We start from the raw sequence: 18,460 nt of genomic DNA, 5'->3' as shown, positions 1-18,460 counted from the left end.
AGGGAATTTCAAATCCATACATATGCATAAGTGTGAAGATCGCGGAGAACGAGCAAAGAGATTCTACGAACAGTATTCATTCGAATGGGGAAATGAAATCCATCTTTGAAAAAGAAAATAGCTCTTGGGATTCTGAATGGGCGCATGATCTGGCTAATATGGTTAAGGCGGCTGACATGAAGCAAGCATTCTTGGATTCCGTTAAAGGAAACTAATTTTGCATTGTATACTGAGATTTTTAGCTGTAGTAACAATATTTTTAAGATACTTTACGATTTAGGTGTGTTATTTTTAGACTATATGCTGTAATTTAGTTTATAAAAAGTACTTTAGTTTAGAAATTTCTTTCTAAATTCTCAAGACACAGAACACTTCAATTTTTTAATCATCTAAACTGATTTTCAAGTGTCACTAAATATGATCGAACGTAGTCATATACTCGAAATGGGTCTTTTATAATACTGACACATATTTCTCCATTTTAATCTTATCTGACAAGAGATTTTGTCGCAAAAACATTATATGACGAAGTTATTATTCTTTGTGTATAAATTTCTGCTTAATATTAAGAATTCTTGTGTTCAATATAAAATGATGAGTCAATCTTAATTATGTTTTGAGCTTTTTGTTCTGCACAAATAAGAGATAATCTTTGAGTAAAGAATCTGGATAATTAGCCGCAAAACAACAAAGATAGCCCTAAAAGATAACTTTATCTATTGATAGTGTACACGATTTTGTTCTCCTTCAAACTAAGAAGATGCGGCAAATTTCATTAAATTACCGAAGTAAAGAGTTGAAATTTCTGCGATCTACCGTTTACAATCCATCATAATTTCGCTGTCACTGTGCACAGCAATCGGATATGTCCACCCAAAAACCAGAGGCAGAATCTGGAACCCAGAGCTGCTGCTTCAGAAGCCACCAATCGTTTGGCCATGTCGAATGATGACTTGACATGATTTATGTGCAACGATTCTCGCTTCGATGCGGCCACAGAGTTATTATGATGTTAAGTGCAACGGCAGAGAAGTATTTAACATTCAGATAACAAGAATGCTGAGGCTGCAGCACCGAGTCCGCCGAGGCCGCAATTCCCGGGTAACCGGCTTGGGTCACCAGACACGTTCTCCGAGCGGCACGCGCATACCAGAAAGCCGAGTTGGAGTCGGAAAAGCAGCCACGATACAATGGAGCGTCTGGAAAGATTTTCCGAACGGAACGGAAAAACCAGTTTCCGTTCGCTCCGAGGCTAATCATCCAGACGCCTAACTGTTGCTCGGCTAATTAAATTAGAGCCAGGGCAGGGCTAAGCCGCAAAAATCGTTGACATCGCTTGGAAAGTGGGAGCCTGAGCATGTCTGGCTCGGAGTTTTTAAGCCGCTCGAAAAGCTGCATTTTGGGCGCATTTCTGATGTGGGTTGTCCCACATTCGGTTGCCGTCGAAAGCGCCGAATGTTTTTCTTAATTTTCACTTGTTTGAGGGTAAGTGAGTCGGGGTCTCACCAACTCTCTAACGGCCAGCTTTTGCTAATTTAAATAATTGACTGACTGCCCGCTCAGGGAATCTACGCAAACATTCCGCCGAGTAAGTAATGATGTTCATAACACCTTAATCTTATCACAAGTGCCTTTTGAAGTGTGACGAGGAATGGGCATCATTGCTATTTCCAGTCCATGGATCAGAGGGTTAGCCTCGGCTCAACGGTGACGTGTCCGGATCGATGGCGTCATTTTGAGACATTGCAAATGATTTATAAAAAAACACCGGTGAAGTACGTGCCAGGTGATCAGGGCTAGTATTGATGTTTGGTCGTGTCATTTTATGAGCAATTCAGCTGAAATTCAACGGAAATTTAGCTGACACTCTGGACTTGGCATATTTCCTTACCATGGGCTGAATCACAAGCTTAAGCATTTTGACTTGGAAACCGGAAGCTGTTTGCACGACCCACATCAAAGTGCCTGACTAATTTTGAATAATCTTTATTTTGGGGTCTAACCATCGCAATGTAATTAAAAACAAAATATTTTTAGCTCGAATGATTACAATTTATCAAGAATGTTTTTTTGGGAATTTTTTATAAATTGTTGAGCATTTCAATTATGCCTCCATGGTAATCAACACATCATGGGTGAAATCACAAAAATATGAACAAATTATTAACAAGCATACAACACCAGTGAAATTGGGTCAAATGGATGATTAAGGGGCTTCCATTAAGTGAAATATGCATTTATGTGCTTGACTCATTGCCTGGAAAAATCTTCGACGCCATCCATAGATGATTTTAATGATGTTCGAGTGATGATGGCGTCATCAATAACAATCAATTGGCTGTGACAAATTGAGCCTGAGTTTATAGGAAACATTAGTTTGCGCTGCTGCTGAAAACCGAAGTAATACGGTTCCTAAAAACTTCAGCCAAAAATCCAAAGTAAGCCCGATACCCAAAAACCAGATGATGTCATCTGGAGAGTCAACTCTGAGCGACTTTATCTCCACTCTATCCGGCACGTATTAGGTTTGTTCTTCCCTCTGTTTTGTACTTTTAATTTTGTTATTTTTATTTGTTTTTTTCGCTGCTTTTATTTTTGCTTTTTTTGCAGTTTATTGCGACCGCCCGAGAGGCTTTATTATTGTTTTTGTGGATTTTTTAGCGCAAACATTTGTAGATACGAGCGGCGGCGCTCCATGGAAATCTACATGCCCCCACTTGGAGCCGGGGCTCTGGACTGAAAGACAAGCTCTTGAGTCCGCAGCTGCGTGGTTTTGGGCACAAAAGTCGACGCACACATAACTCCACAAAATTTCGCGCTAATTCAATTGACAGCACAAAAGAGGAAAAATAACCGAACAGAAATGATCTGTGCTGATACAGTGGGAACCCGAAAATGTTGGTCTGCCAATGCTTTCAAACGCCGAGAACAGAAATTTCACACGGAAGCTTTCACTGTACCCAATTTAAATCGATTAAAAACCACATAATTGGACAGCAGGAAGAGGTGGGGCTCGTTAAATCAATTTACTATGTTTTCTTATAAGTTTCGCATTTTTCGCATTTGCAACGATAATGGCCGAAATTGGATGCGTTATCTGTTTTGGGAATGTTTGCCAAAATAAACGGCTAATTAATGTTTGCATTCCCGTGAATAATGCCATTTAGGCAAAATTTAGTTAATGACTAAGCTGAGTGCCTAAACGGATGAATCACCTATCCTTGCAATTAAGTTTTGGCAAGCACGAAATTAAATCGCGAAATTTGAGTTGCTAGCGCTGAAATTTTGGAGGATAGATATGAAAGCGTCTTATCGCTATAACCCAAGTCCAGAATGGATGATTATTTATCGCAAGAAAACGAAAGTGCTGATAGCTATAAAAATACCTTCGAAACTGGCGATTGTACTGCCAAAAAAAGTACGTGAACTGAAATTCGCTGAAAAATGTCTCGAAGTTGCATTTGCTTTGCTCACAGTTAACGAACGCGTTTGTTTGGCTTTCTTTATTTTTTGTATCTGTATATTTAAGGCAGCTCCCCTTTGGGTCGATAAAAAGTGTCTGTAAACATATCTGTAAACATTATTTACCTAGCTGTCAATTATTGACAAAATGGGTTTTTTTTTCTGGAACGAGTTAAGATACTGAAGTTGTTTATCTGTTTTATATGGGGCAGTAAGTTCTCACTGGGTGATTTAACTACGAGTATGTGTATCAAACGTTCCGAGATTGTTGGTCTTATCAATAACGTCACGGGGTCATTAGAAGGCGCACAGGGTAGCTGATTACATTGTGAATGAAATGTAATACCCGTACTCGATGGAATCATTCATCCACTGAATGCCTCAACGACCGACGGATGCTTGAGTTAAGGCCGCAATGTGAGTCATAAAATCCGGCATCACATGCTCCTACAGCTGTATAGTTTTCAAATCAAACTAATTAGCATGATGCAGTTAGGTGACCATTGATATCGGGTTCTGTTACGCTCGTGATTTGGCAATGGAAACGGTCTTTGAAAGCGATAGTGCTCTAATGAAATTAACCTTCCCAATTGTCCACGCTTCGCTGGTGCTCTCTTGTTTAAATGTATATCAACTTCAAAGTTGATAAGAATCTGCTGCAATATACTTCTAATATCAGATCAAGATAACTTTTTGAGCTCTGAAATAGCCGAATATACCCATCCTAAGCGGTACTCAATTCAGTAGATTACGTACCGTGCAGGTACTGCAAATTGGTGAACACAATCTTGAATTATGCATATAAATACAAATGAAAGTAAAACTCGCATGAAGCTGGCGCTTTGAATAAGCGCGGCAATGACATCATTTTGTTTTGTAGTCTGGAAGCGAATCGTTAAAGGCACACATTTCATATAAATAATACAACGGATCCACATGGGATCGTGAGGGATACAGCGGGGATCAGGGGTTCTGGGGATCTGGTGTTAACCCGAGACTCTTGAGGCGTTGGCGGCACATCTTTAGTTGACTTATCTCTCCTCCCATTGAAAGAGCAAATTATGCAATTTTCAATGGAAACATTTTCGATGGCCAACGATGCGAGCGCATCTAATTAATGCATAAAGTTGCTTCACGACCGCAATTGTGCGGTTGCTAAAACTATTAGAGATACGTGGGACCCAACCCAAGCTTAATCCAAGAATTCTGCGAATTTCAAATACATACATACACATGGGTGTCTCACTTACCAATGTTAACGATTTTGATACCCTCATCCTGAAGGAATTTCAGGGCCACCGAGACGTTTTCCAGTTTCTGGCTGCGGAATGTTGGGCGTTTGTTGTATTTGGGCATTCGCTTCTGGGACAGCACCTCGATCAGGGCGATCAGTCGGAGGCCGTCGGACAGGTCCGTCTCCAGGTTGTTGATCGACCGATCGATGGTCTTCAGGTGCTCGTTGGCCCACCGGGTGAAGGTGTTCTGTTGGATCTTCTTCCACTGTGCATCCTCGGCGAGATCGCGTTCGGCCTCCATGTCCTCGTCGAAGTTCTCCTCGTACTGATCCGCCTGCTGGCCCTCCTGTCTGGCTGGCTGGTAGTAGTCGTTCGTCTGTGGGTTAGCGATTACGCAAAGATCAAGTTAGCCGGGTTTACTAGGTTTGGATGGGTGTGCCGCTAAATGGGTGTCTTGATGACTGCGTGTGGGACGTCGTTACTTCGAAAATCACTTAGCAACTATGCAAGAGCGATCTCCATTAAGAAGCGTCAAACTCCACTCCTGGTGCCAAGAAGCAAATTGATTCGAATGGCTTCGGATCTGATCTGATCGGATCCCACTAGGTGTGGCGTAGGCCAAGACTTGTTCCAGTTGCAGAACTTCACTGGAGTGGACTGTCCACTTTCCACACATGTCGCACAACCAAGCGGCTATCAAGAATCAGTGAATTTTCGAGGGCAGGCGACTTTTGAATACGCTTCTCGGTGGTAATTCTGAACTCGGCTTTTTTTATGAACTTAAACTTTTCTATGACTTTCAGCCCGTTAGGGTTCTTCAAGAATCTTTTTCTGGGTAACGAGTCTGCTATCTTTTAGATTGTCTTTCGAGTTTATTGAAATTTAATATATTTTAGAACGTTTGTTAAGTGATGAAATGATGAAGATAATATGTAAATGAATATTTGAGTGGTTTGCGTTGAAGAACTCCGTATTTCTGTCGAGCTTGCGAGTTGCCCTTATCTCTTAGCCGGCGAAACAAGTTCCCAGGTAACTCCGCCTAATTCATTGTTTACCAACTTGCCCGAAAAGTTCCCGAAAAGGGTATACAGACAGAAACGCCGCGAAGACCGAGCACAAAGCGGAGTGATCGTAAGGCGACCGACGGACAAGGGAGCAAAGCGGAGTTCGCGTGCCACACACAAACCGAGGAAACCACCGAAAAACCAACAGAAATAGAGAAGTAGAGCCCCCGCGGCCCCCCCTCGCAACCGTCTGTCTGGGCCGGGCCAACAAGGGAATACGGCTAGAAGAAGAAATTGGAGTGAAGTGCTCGAGTGCGCAGCGTGTGAAGTTCATTAACATTTTCATTAATTGCGAAATGCCGCGACAAAACGCAGTGTGAACTGCAGCACTTACAGAAACTACAGTGAAACGGTGCTTAGATAAATCATATATCATATATATTATAATTACTAAATCTGCACATATGTATGTAGTTGTTTGAAAAAGTTAACTACTCAATTATCATTAAATTTGAAAAGTCCAGTTATGCATTTATAGCCTCAATTCTTCCTAAAAAAAGGTGTTTCTCAGAATGATAAATTCCTAGGAATTCCTAAAAAACTACAGTTATCTTCTTTTCAAACGTAAAATAAGCTTAAATTTCAATGTTTGGCTTGGTTTAAGGGAATTTGATTTTTGAACTTCTTCGCGACAATCAATTTTCGAATAACCGGGAGTTTCCTGAAACTTCATCATAGGGAAGTTCGCCTGTGGCTCACGCACACTGCCGCACTCAATTTGCACACACACACACACACACACCTGTTGATGGCAAACGTCGTAGTGTGCGGCTGGCTGTTGGGCGTAGAAATGTAAGTTGCTAAAGTTGTGCTCCAAATTGTTATTGTTGCTATTGCCGGTCGTATAAACACACGCGTTCTGCTGATTTTGCTGCGAATTTGGCGGGTTCTTTCTGCCGTGACTGTTGTTGTTGTAGTAGTGGTTGCCCGTATTGCTGTTGTTGTTATTGTTGCTGAGGAATATGGTCGCCTGCGTCGTTTGACCGTTTGTATAATTCGCGTTTTGCACCAATTCACCGCCGTGCGTTAAAGTTAAATTTGCCGTTCCGGGACCGTCAGCGTTGTTACTCGAGCGCGTACCACCGTTAAATAAATTCTTATTTTTAAACGTTGAAGTTTTTCGCCGATCACCGGCATTCGGATCCGCCATATCAGCTGATTTGCTGAATAAAGAGAGGGGCGAGAGAGCGGCAAACAAAATGAAACAAGAGAGCATTTTCCTTCTCTTTAACGTTCTGTTCTCTTAACAAAGTCATTTTCTCAGCCAGCACAAAACCAGTTTTCGAAAAAATATTATCAACAGATTCAAGTTCAGTTTCAGTGTGAGAGCGTAAAGTTAAATATTTATATTTTATAAGTAATAAGTACTTCCATAAGCCCCAAAGTATGCACTAATAATAAGACCGTTGCGAATAATCGCCTTATCATAGAATAATAGAGTATTTTTTAATATAACTGATTTTTGCAACATTAAATTGTTCAAAAAAAAAAAAACAGTTTTTTTTAATATAACTGGTTTTGACGACATTAAATTGTACAAATTACATTTTTGGCGAGATTAAGATTTCCTTTCCAACCGCATGCTGTTTATGTAAATCATAAAAAATGACTAATTGCTATATTTTGATTGCCTTATAAATAATTACTAATGTGTTATTTATTTAAAATTTTAAAAAACACCTAATAGAAGTCACAATCAAAACATTAGTAACATAGCGTAAGCTCGGAGTGAAAATATTATTCTCCAGTGAATCAATGACTAACAAACCTGTCATCGAATAAAACGATTCATTTCATTCGTTTTATTTCACAAAAGCTATTGGTAATGTTTAAAAATATTTGCTATTTTAGTCGGAAGTATTATTATGCGTGTATATGTAGATATTATTCGTACGTTGTTGGCCAAGCCCTGGAATTCTCAAATCCCGACCTTTTTCAGAACGGGAACCCAAATAAGGTGACTCATGATCCCCTTGCAACCCCACACCCACAAATCCCGTGACCGGGGAACAGCAAATAATTCTGGTAAATATTTGGCATATTTGAGGATTGCTTTTGGCAGTGCCTTTTAATTTAATTCCACTCCCCCTTTTTCCGCCTGATCAAATGCAAAAACGAAAGGCAGAAGCAAATGCACGGCGTCGGCCAGACAAGTGAATGAGCCAAGCAAATGGGGCTGACAACCAGCGACCTTCTCGATATGGTTAGGAATCGTTAATTTTAGCCAAATGAGTCAAAGTCAAAACGGGTAGCTATGTATGCATGTATGATCGATGGCAGATCGATGCCCGGGGACTGAGTAATGTTGTTTTTTGGCACTGCGGAGTCCTTCGCCAAATTCCCCAAGGGAGCTATCCAGTGCCTGCCTTATAAGGCACTCAATTTCCTAACCACCAATACTCGCTGGAAACAAATCTACAATATATGTAGACAATTCCACGATTACGTGCTCTGATGTTTGCCCAATTGTTTCTTTTCTTAAGATTTTTTAAACTTGCCACGGAAAAGAAATTTTTGGCAATTGTGATAATATTTGACTTGCCAAAAGGGAAAAGTATATAATCGCGAAGTCTTGCCACCAAATTATCACTGCAGCTACGGAGTTACCAAAATGAAGTTCTTCGCTGTTCTCTTCCTCTTTGTCTTCCTCTTCGCCGTGGCTGCTTCTTCGACCACCTTTGCGGACTATGATTCAACTACGGAAGAGGACTACTCTACCACCGCTGCCTCGGACACTACAGTAGCTCCCTCGGCTCAGCCTCCATGTGGAAGCGGACCCCAAGGACCCTGTGGACAGGTCCCTCCACCACTGCCGCCCTGCGTGGGAGGTCCTGGTGGCCTTTGCGGCAAGAAACTGTACTTCTTCTACTGAATGAATTCTAACTAGGTTAATTATTTTGACTCAATAAAGTGTAAAAAGTTGTAGACCTATCAATTAGCCCTTTCTAATGATACTTTAAATTATGCAGACTTTAAATTATGGTTTAACAAACGGTGGGCGATCAGGGGAGTTCTATAATAAAACCGACGACTACATTTTGCAATATAACTATAATTATAAATAAAAGAAAGAAGAGGAATGTTATAGTCGAGTTCTTCGACTATCTGATACTCGCTACTCAGATCTCGATAGTTTATGACGTTAGAGTGGATGAGACATTATTTTAAAACCCACTTGCGTGGCTTCTACGTCTATAGAATCGTCATAATTGACTATTATTATATTAATAATATATTAATAACAAAAATAATACTGTTAACTTTTTAGCTTTAATGCTTCCGAGATCTATAGCATTTATAAGTTCGAAAACGATTTCTTCTAGCTGTTAAATACTTTTAAACGAACCTAGTATACCCTTTTACTCTACGATTAACGGGTATAATCAGGATTAATTTGTTAGAGAGATAAATAACTAAACTCTAGCTAATGCTACTGTTCCTGTTTAAGCTCATAAACTCAGTTTACGATTAAAAATATTTTATTTAAATAATTATAAAGCACTTGTTTAAGAAAATCATAACCACTGCGATTAAAACTGCTACTGTCTATTTGCACGTGCCAAACATTTGCCACGTGTAAGCTTAATTTTGGAAAAGCAAATTAGAGTATTTACTCAACTGTCCTAATCCATCACTCCATCCACCATTCTATCCATCAAATCTTCCAAACACTTGTGTTAACAATTGTTCTGAATCATTATAAGTATATAAGGGCAAAATATGTTAAGTAAAATATCACTTTCGATTTAAAGTTAGCAACATGAAGTTCTTTGCCATCCTCCTACTTTTGTGCACCATAACCGCTGTTGCAATTGCCTCAACAACAACAACATCAACGGAGTACAATTGGGGTTCTGCAAGTACAACGGAAGCATCTGCAACAACTACAGCACCTCCATGTGGAGCAGCTGGCGCCAAGAAATTATATTTCTTTTATAAATAATATGGCTTCAAAATGTTTATATTTTGGAGTAAAATAAAAAGATAGAACAATCCCAACAAATCAAACACCAAAATAGCACTTATACAAGGATCACTGGGTTTAACATTCATCTATTTTGGACTCGAAACCTTCACTACATTCCACAAGGGAGTGGAACTGCCATATGGAGCAAGTGCGTCCGGCTGAGGATTCCCTTATATGGAAATAAACTTTTCAAATCGGGCCAAAAGCGGCGGCCAAATGACGACGAATACGTGAGGCGCCACTTGCATCGCTGGGGAATCGCATGAATCAGCGTCGCCGAACACGCCGCCAATGAAATGCTAAATAAATTTGCACTTCCATTTTAATTAATTTGAATTTATTTGAAACTAAAATTACACCCAACATTTGCACAACGAAGGCAAGTGAGCAAATTTCGACCGCCCGTTTGACTAAAAATAAATTGACAAATATTTAGTTTTTATGAAAAGGTAATGAGAAGCACATGTCCTCCATTTTCGTCGTGAATATATCGTGGAAAATCGTGTGGGTGAAATGCAACGATTGCCGATCGAATAAGGGCCACCCTAGCCCCACAATGAGAAAAAAACTCACTTTTCTGGACGCCATATCGATGGATTTTCTGATGATAGGAATCGCTGCCGTCGAATGATATCGAGTTGTAATACTTTAGTGGGTGCGCTTAATACTGATCACTTGATGGCCCGCTAATTACACAATTTCTGGCGTGGCGAGCACGTTTCTCTCAAAAACACAACACAAACAGACTGGGCAAATCCTTCTTTTTTTTCGTAAACAAATTTCAGAATTTCTTTCTTTTGGTTTTGAAAATGTGCGCACGAGATGCGCGCGTTGCTTTCGCGTTCTTTGCTACTCGTACTCGTACTGGCCGCGACAATTTCTCAACTCGACTGAGTTGTGTGCGCCTCCTTGCTCAAAGTTTTTATGCAGCCAAATGCTCGCCGCTTATTTCTCAATTTCTTTATTATTATTTTCTCAGATAAATCATACAGACGAGGATCATCTTAAATAACTCCTTGAGCAATATTGGGCAACGCTTATAGGTTATAATTGCAAAGGATAATTTCTTTCTTTTAATAGATAACAATGGTTTGCATTCGATTTATTCTATTATTATTTCAAGTTGGTAATGAAATTAAAATACTATATTATATATATCATAGTTATATTTTAGAAGATAAAATAACTTTAGTTGTAATTTGTATTTTTAATTTTTAGGATCATATTAAATGTACATTTCTCACAAGTTTCTAAAAGTGCATCCTCGTCTGTAAAAGGTCTTCAATACATAATTTGTTCAATATTTATTTCGCTTCATGTTTTGTGTTGTGTTTTTGGTATGGCGAGTGACGTTGACTTGCTGTCGCAGTCGCAGTCGACGTCGACTGCACTCTTGACTCTGTTTGGCAGGTTTTTGGCGACGCTACTACATGAGCCCCCCAGTCCCCACCCACTGCTTCCCCCCTACCCCCCCTTCAACTCATCACAAATGTGATTTTCGACGCGCAGCTGATTTTGTTGTTATTCTATTCATAGAATTGGTTGCCGTCTTTTGTGTTTTATGCTTTCGCTTCAATCTTCTCTGCTGCTGGCCACAATTGAAAGTGCCTCCTGCGAAAATGATTGGCTTTTGGCCATCTCTGGCGGTCGCCCCAAGTACATTCCGCATTCCGTGTTCCGTGTTCCCCCGTCATTTGACCCACGAGGCGCTGATATAAAGAATCCCAAATCGGTGGATCGTAGAACCCATAAAACTCTTAAATTAAATTCATATGTTGTTTAGTCTTGTGAGATGACTAACTCGCTTCGGCCAAATCAGCTGTCATAAATTCCTTGTTTTTATTTGGCTTGGATGTTTATGCTCGTTTGTAGATAAAACGCAGCAAGAGCACGCTAAATATATCATACCATTTTATTTTGATTACCTGATTTCAGTGCTATCATAAAATAAAATTAAGAAAATTGTTAACTAAAGATGTTTTGAATTTGGGGAATATTCGGTAATAAAACAATTAAGAAAAAAACCAAGATATTCGTTAAAATATCTAAGTTATCTAAGAAAAAACCCAAGATATTATTATAAACTACAACAAATATCAAATAACAAAGATGAAATAATACTTAGATATGAAACAACATACATTATTATACGTCATTCATAACAACTCTGTACTAACATTTCTCAAATACTTTTTTGTGAACGCGAAGCGCGTGTACTTTTAAACAAATCTTATTTTTATTGGCCATCATTATTCATGGCGTTTGAATTAATTCAACAGCTGCTTGGGCTGTTAAAATCTCTTGTTGCGCATACGCCCCGTTGCCGTCAAGTAATTTCACGTGCCAACGCTTTATTTAGCCTTTTCCCGCTTCGGCACTGTTACTTGGATATTTAGAAAATAATTAGAATATAATAAACAATGGCACAGTGGGCTGTCAAATGAAATATACAAAGTTTACAAAGGTGGTTGCCTCTTCTAGAATTTTTAATATTTCGCATACAACAGCTGGTGATTAATTTGGCAATAGAATATGAAAAATAAATATTAGTCAGACCAATATGACTTTTCATAGAAAATTTGGCATTTGCCCAACTGTTTTAAGGTATTATTTCATTAAACAATTGAAAATAAATAAGATAAGAAGTATATAATTGATAAAATTCTATCTATCATTTATTAGTTTGTGTTATAGCCGGCTAAAATGAGGTTCTTAACGATTATAGCGTTCTTTTGCGTCTTGGCAGGCTGCTCTTGCTCAGATTCAACTACGTCATCTGGATATTATTGGGACCCATACTCATCATCTTGGGTTGCTTACGGAGATTCTACCACTTCGTATCCCTACGGGGAGGATGCAACTACATCTGCACCTGTTGCTCCGTCAACTTCCAGGCCTCCATGTGATGGAAAAACCCAAGGACCTTGCGCAAATCTTCTAAAGGGTGCACAAAAGCTTTATTTCTTCTATTAAAAAATCACTCAAACTTGTACGCCTTGTTAAATAAATCATTTTGGGAAATACATATGCCGGGTCCCCTTGGGTACTATATCCCGCAGATACCCCAGGTGCGGCAGAGCATGCGATTGGGGCTAAATAAAGATCAGAGGCTCTATTAACATCTGGTGCCCGACAGATAAATGCACTTTACGCTCTCACAACTGAACATTTAATGGCTCTTTCTTTGCGATCCAGCAAAGAGACCTTTCATCGTCTGAATATATCACGAAATGGCAACGCCTTGTACGCAATATTTCAAACTGAAATTCACATAACACAAAATATTCAGAATCTATTTTATTTTTGGTAATATATTTATTCGAACGGTTTTTTTTGTTGGCCGTATACTTTTAGCGCAATTATTCATCACTCTTGGTGAGAATGTAAAATACATTGCAGCAAAGTCGGTTTGCCTTAATTGGGAAAACTATTTCACATACTTTGGCATTTTCACTGGATTTAACATAATTTTCCCTCGACTCTGCACAAGTTGCGAAATTTCACTTGTTATATATTGCTGTATATATAAAAATATGAGCAAGACACGCGTCTACATATAGCCCACGGATTGCGTATACGCCGCGTATTCCAAGAAAATTCGAGACCCGCACCGCACACGTCCAAGTCAATACAGCAACTGAAAATCTTTTTCAAAATGCCAAGATACAACCCACAACTGAGAGTTTTCCCGCTTGTTTTTCCCCCATCTGAACAGCGAGTGCCGATAGAAATATTTTCAGAATTTCCATGCGCCGTGAGCGATTTGTGTCGAAATTTTTCTCACAACTCAAATCATGACTAAGACCACGTCTGTCTGGGTCTACCTGCTTCCAATTAGATCAGAACGACACGTGTGACCAGTGCGACACTTCTCTTCTTCCGAAATAAATCAGAAAACGGCGGATGGCTGAATCACTAAGACATTCCGGCTGTCCGTCTGAGAGGACTCCTGGCTGTGGGCCAAGAATATCACTTGCCTCCAGAAACATTAAAATAATTCACCACTCCCGCCAAAATACAAGTGAACTATGCCCCGTACAGGTTGACCCCTAACGAGTGACCCGTAAAGGATAATGTCCTGCCCTTTGTTTTAAGTGCGACTTGGACGCGATTTGCTTGCGGTTTGTGTGCGGTTTGGTGGCGATTTGTGTGCGGCTTGGGTGCGAGTTTTTGGCGGTTTTGGTGCGTGTTTGGTGATATTTGGTACAAGTCCGTAAGTTAGAAAGACATCTTGTGTTTTAACGGTTTAATAAATTAATAAATTATGCACAGCATTAAGGAATTACGTTAGGAATCCAGGTTCTTTAATGAGTTGAAATGTTTTTATCCATTTATTGCCTGCTGGTTGACCTGTGCACATTTGCCATTGCCACTCATCGTTTGTCGCATCCAGTCGCGGTAGTACATTACATCCATAAATATATCCGGCACTCCCTGAGCGCAGGGTACAAAGAAGTTGAGTATGCCGACCAGAGTGCCCTGATGAACTAGCGGACCTCCAGAGTCTCCGTGGCAGGCTCCAATATTTGCCTGACGATATGCACAAATATGGCAAGGTCCCAGTTCCAGATCTTCGTAGGCGGACATCATGGACTCACAAGCTGGAGAGCTGAGGTGTTGCTGCTGGACGCGCTGCAGCTGGGATGGCAACGTCCCCGCCGCTGACTGAGATCCCCATCCGGTGAAAACCAGCTCAGAAGCTCCCCTGGGAAAGGAGGATGTGGGTAGTTCAACCGCCTGAGTTAGAGTGTTAAAGCTGATGCTCTCGTTCAGGTGGAGCAGGCCAATATCATTCTGGTACTTGGGACTGTCATAGTTGCAGTGCAGGTAGATGGCGTCTGGGTAATACACAGCTCCTGGTTCCGCATATCGAATTGTCCCAGTGGCCACTTGAAGTCTGCTGGCCGGGTATCCTTTGACACAGTGACCAGCAGTAATTATCCATCGGTCCGATATGATGGCACCACCGCATAGGTGACTACCCAAAAGAGTTTGGAGCGACACCTGGTAGGGGGCATCTCCTTCAGCTGCATTCTGGCCACCCACAATGAAGTACTCCACTGCCAATACGTCACAGTAGAGTAAACTGAACAGGAGAATATGAAATAGGAACCGTGCAAACGCCATGGCTGAAATGCAATCGCGGACTGAGCTAGTCTGGTTTTACCCTTAGCGGTTTTGATTGAACTATAGTAAAGTTAAAATGGCCTGACCAAAGGTTCTACCAATCGGGCCATAAACTGATTTTTTATCTGATTCCGATAAATGGTCAAGAAGGCAGCCTGTTCGACTGAAAACTTCATTAGCTGCCCGTGGCCAGAAACAAGATGTCGGCAGCGGCTTTACTTATTTTGTTGGGTCTCTGGTCGGGACTCTTATCCATAACAGCCATACGAATCAAAGGAAACTACACCGACGGGCGGTTTTATAAGGATCAACGGATCATTGGTGGTCAGGCAGCTGAGGATGGCTTCGCTCCCTATCAGATATCATTGCAGGGAATCTCCGGCGCCCACTCCTGTGGTGGTGCCATAATAAACGAGACATTCGTCCTGACCGCCGCTCACTGTGTCGAAAATGCCTATATTCCATGGCTGGTTGTCGTCACGGGCACCAATAAGTACAACCAACCGGGAGGCAGGTATTTCCTAAAAGCCATACATAGCCATTGTAACTACGATAGTCCGGAGATGCACAATGATATTGCCCTGTTGGAATTAGTTGAGCCCATTGCTTGGGACGAGCGCACTCAGCCGATCCCGTTGCCCTTGGTCCCCATGCAGCCTGGTGATGAAGTGATCCTCACTGGTTGGGGATCCACGGTGCTCTGGGGCACCAGTCCCATAGATCTGCAGGTTCTATATCTTCAGTACGTTCCCCATCGCGAGTGCAAAGCCCTGCTGAGCAACGATGACGATTGTGATGTGGGTCACATCTGTACCTTTTCGCGGCTGGGAGAAGGTGCCTGTCATGGAGATTCCGGTGGACCTCTGGTCAGCAATGGTTACCTGGTGGGACTGGTCAACTGGGGATGGCCCTGCGCGACAGGAGTTCCGGTAAGTGATTGGAAATCTTTTTGTTAAGAGCACGGCTGAATTTTGTGGGTGAATTTCATGAAAATACTTTTCCATGCCTTTTGGAAAACATCAAGATTCTAATCCTTTTTTTATATTTTCAGGACGTTCATGCCAGTGTTTATTTCTATCGTGATTGGATACGCAATGTCATGAGTGGTAATTCAAAGTGCACTGGCTTCAGCTCCAACCACTCCTAAAGGTTCCGTTTACTGTGACTATCATAATCCATAAAAATAGTAATTTATAAGGCAACGATAAAATTGCCTCGATAAGCAGGGGCCAGTTAATAAAGTTTTGATAGCGAAGAAGTTGGCGTTTAGTGTTCAGTACTTGGTCAAACCTTCGAGATGAAGCTGCTCCGTCTAAGCCTTTTGTTTCTCCTAGCTGCGAAGCCCCCGAATCCCTGTGAATCAAAGCGCTTAGTTGGCCCGTTTCCGGCGGGTCCATCTGGCAGGATTAAGGGTGGCGAGGAGGCTGAGATCGGATTTGCTCCGTACCAGGTCTCCCTGCAACCCATAGTGGGCTCCCATAATTGCGGTGGTGCCATCCTAAACGAAAACTGGATCATAACAGCCGGACACTGCGTGGAAAACTTCATTCCCGCCCTGGTCAATGTGATCACGGGCACCAATAAGTGGGCAGAACCGGGAGCCGTCTACTACACCGCCGAGATCCACAGACACTGTATGTACGACCAGCCTTACATGCATAACGACATCGCCCTGGTGAAGCTTACCCAGAACATCACCTTCAATGAGCTGACCCAGCCGATCGCTCTACCCACTAGGCCGGTCCAACTCGGCGACGAGATCGTCCTCACGGGCTGGGGCTCCGATGTGGCCTACGGGAGTTCCATGGAGGACCTGCACAAGCTGACCGTGGGCCTTGTTCCTCTGGATGAGTGCTACGAGACCTTCAACCGAACCAGCAGCATGGGTGTGGGTCACATCTGTACCTATTCCCGTGAGGGTGAGGGCGCCTGTCACGGCGATTCCGGTGGTCCGCTGGTGAGCAATGGCCATTTGGTGGGTGTGGTCAATTGGGGACGACCCTGCGGTGTCGGACTGCCCGATGTGCAGGCCAATGTGTACTACTACCTCGACTGGATTCGCAGCAAGATCAGCGGCAACAGCAAATGCTACTACTAATTTACTTATCAAATTTAAATAGTAAATTGTTAGAAAGATTTCAGAGAGAAATAAAGAAAAATTAAGACTATTATAAAAGTGGCTTTTGAAATTGGGTTACGTTATTATCAATTTTTTAAATATCTTAAAATAATTCCACTTTTTTTTAACGCCATCGTTTATCGAGGTTTATATTAAAAACACAATTAACAAGAAAATATAGACACCTAAATTAAAGGGCATATTTACTTAGATATAGAAATCTATATTACTTGATATCGAAGGAATATACTAACACGATTTTCTTATTGTTAATTTGCCATTGATTTTATTTCCACAAGTTAATCACCGTACATTCTTACCTAATCAAAATTGTATATCTTGCTCAGCATATCGTCCTCTTGGATCACAGGTTTGGATAGTTACTGGCATAGCAGTGACATTTGCTACATGGTCCCGAGATCATGCTTCTGATCCATTCCAGATAATAGTAGACGTTGGCGTGACTATCGGGAGTTCCAAGTGCACAGGGATAACCCCAATTGACCAGGCCGTAGAGTACTCCGTTGTGCGTCAGTGGACCGCCGGAATCGCCATGGCAGGCTCCCTGTCCACCAGTCGTCAGTGTGCAGATATGGCATGGACCGTTCGACGGATCGTTGTTCATTATCTCCTGGCAAGTCGAGTAGACGACATGCGTGAGATAAGCCTTTTGGAGTATATCGGGCGTATCGCCCCAGAGTTCCGTTGAGCCCCAGCCCGTGAGGAGCAACTGCGTCCCATTTTCCAGCGGAGCTGTGGGCAGCTCAGCCGGTTGAGTGTACTCATTGAACTTGATCGTATCGTTCAGCCGAATCAAGGCAATATCATTGTAGTAAGCGGGACTGTTGTAGTTGCAGTGAATCCAATGCTCCTCCACGAAATAGATGGCATCCGGCTTTTCCCACTGCACAGTTCCTGTGATCACTCGCAGGTAGGTGGGGTTATAGCCATATACGCAGTGGGCTGCCGTCAGGACATGGCGTTCGTCGATGATGCATCCGCCACATATGTGGCCTCCGTACATTCCCTGCAACGATATCTGGTACTTGGCCTCGCCCAACTGCGCATCCTCGCCATTGATAACGCGATTCTGGAAGTTGACTCCTTCCGCCTTCGAGATCCACTCCAGCTGATCCTCACTAAGCTGCGCCAAACGCACGGCGCTAATGGGGTTATAGTAACTGCAGGCTAGGAGGATCACCAGGATCTGCGAAACACCCAGTCGAACCATCGTGGTGGTGGGTGCTTGACTTTCAATGCGACAATTAAACCTGCATATGGGCAGTGATTTTTCTTTTATACTCGAACGTTTTATCGTAAGTCTTGGGGTTTTATCGTAAATCGGAATCAATGTTTCCGCACAATATATCTATGCCATAAAGTCTGATATCGTAGAAAGATATAGACGCACACTGATTATCATTTTGTGACAGGGCAATCAATGTCAGCGCCGTCATTGCATAAGAATAATACCTAGAATGGTCAA

At 41.8% G+C, this 18,460-nt stretch overlaps 7 protein-coding genes across 13 annotated transcripts in view; 4 read left to right on the top strand and 3 right to left on the bottom strand.

Moving 5' to 3' along the window:
• LOC6727743 (filamin-A) overlaps positions 1-13,343 on the bottom strand; it is a 34,088-nt gene extending 20,745 nt beyond the window's left edge. For 2 of the 7 annotated variants that reach the window (XM_016176548.3, XM_016176550.3), the window contains exons 1-2: positions 10,302-10,601; positions 4,713-5,073 (exon numbers count right to left, since the gene is read on the bottom strand). In XM_016176548.3, the coding sequence (XP_016034311.1) occupies positions 4,713-5,073; positions 10,302-10,316 (376 nt within the window). In that variant the 5' untranslated portion in view covers positions 10,317-10,601. Of the gene's footprint in view, positions 1-4,712; positions 5,074-6,503; positions 6,925-10,301; positions 10,602-13,168 lie in introns of those variants that run through there. The other 5 variants (XM_044923422.1, XM_044923423.1, XM_016176549.3 and 2 more) reach the window with 4 other exon arrangements.
• Positions 8,336-8,696, top strand: LOC6727742. The gene has a single exon (XM_039295684.2). The coding sequence runs from the start codon at positions 8,373-8,375 to the stop codon at positions 8,631-8,633; it is 261 nt and encodes an 86-aa protein (XP_039151618.1). The 5' UTR covers positions 8,336-8,372; the 3' UTR covers positions 8,634-8,696.
• Positions 12,387-12,720, top strand: LOC27208115. Its single transcript, XM_039295683.2, has one exon. The coding sequence runs from the start codon at positions 12,432-12,434 to the stop codon at positions 12,699-12,701; it is 270 nt and encodes an 89-aa protein (XP_039151617.1). The 5' UTR covers positions 12,387-12,431; the 3' UTR covers positions 12,702-12,720.
• A 616-nt stretch (positions 13,344-13,959) lies between the features above and the next one.
• LOC6727741 (chymotrypsin-2) lies at positions 13,960-14,981 on the bottom strand. Its single transcript, XM_002103067.4, has one exon. It carries the CDS (start codon positions 14,853-14,855, stop codon positions 14,052-14,054), a length of 804 nt encoding a protein of 267 aa, XP_002103103.1. The 5' UTR covers positions 14,856-14,981; the 3' UTR covers positions 13,960-14,051.
• Positions 14,982-15,001: 20 nt separating this feature from the next.
• LOC6727740 (chymotrypsin-2) lies at positions 15,002-16,105 on the top strand. Its single transcript, XM_002103066.4, has 2 exons — positions 15,002-15,784; positions 15,907-16,105. Exons 1-2 carry the CDS (start codon positions 15,056-15,058, stop codon positions 16,000-16,002), a joined length of 825 nt encoding a protein of 274 aa, XP_002103102.1. The 5' UTR covers positions 15,002-15,055; the 3' UTR covers positions 16,003-16,105.
• Positions 16,059-17,026, top strand: LOC6727739 (chymotrypsin-1). The gene has a single exon (XM_002103065.4). It carries the CDS (start codon positions 16,153-16,155, stop codon positions 16,951-16,953), a length of 801 nt encoding a protein of 266 aa, XP_002103101.1. The 5' UTR covers positions 16,059-16,152; the 3' UTR covers positions 16,954-17,026.
• Positions 17,027-17,219: 193 nt separating this feature from the next.
• On the bottom strand, positions 17,220-18,255 carry LOC6727738 (chymotrypsin-1). Its single transcript, XM_002103064.4, has one exon. It carries the CDS (start codon positions 18,203-18,205, stop codon positions 17,339-17,341), a length of 867 nt encoding a protein of 288 aa, XP_002103100.1. The 5' UTR covers positions 18,206-18,255; the 3' UTR covers positions 17,220-17,338.
• Positions 18,256-18,460: the final 205 nt, after the last annotated feature.

The sequence above is a fragment of the Drosophila simulans genome, chromosome 3R (assembly GCF_016746395.2).
Source record: "Drosophila simulans strain w501 chromosome 3R, Prin_Dsim_3.1, whole genome shotgun sequence".
Classification (NCBI taxonomy): Eukaryota; Metazoa; Arthropoda; class Insecta; order Diptera; family Drosophilidae; genus Drosophila; species Drosophila simulans.
The sequence above is the reverse complement of the archived record's forward strand: the minus strand, read 5'-3'. Positions and strand labels throughout refer to the sequence as shown.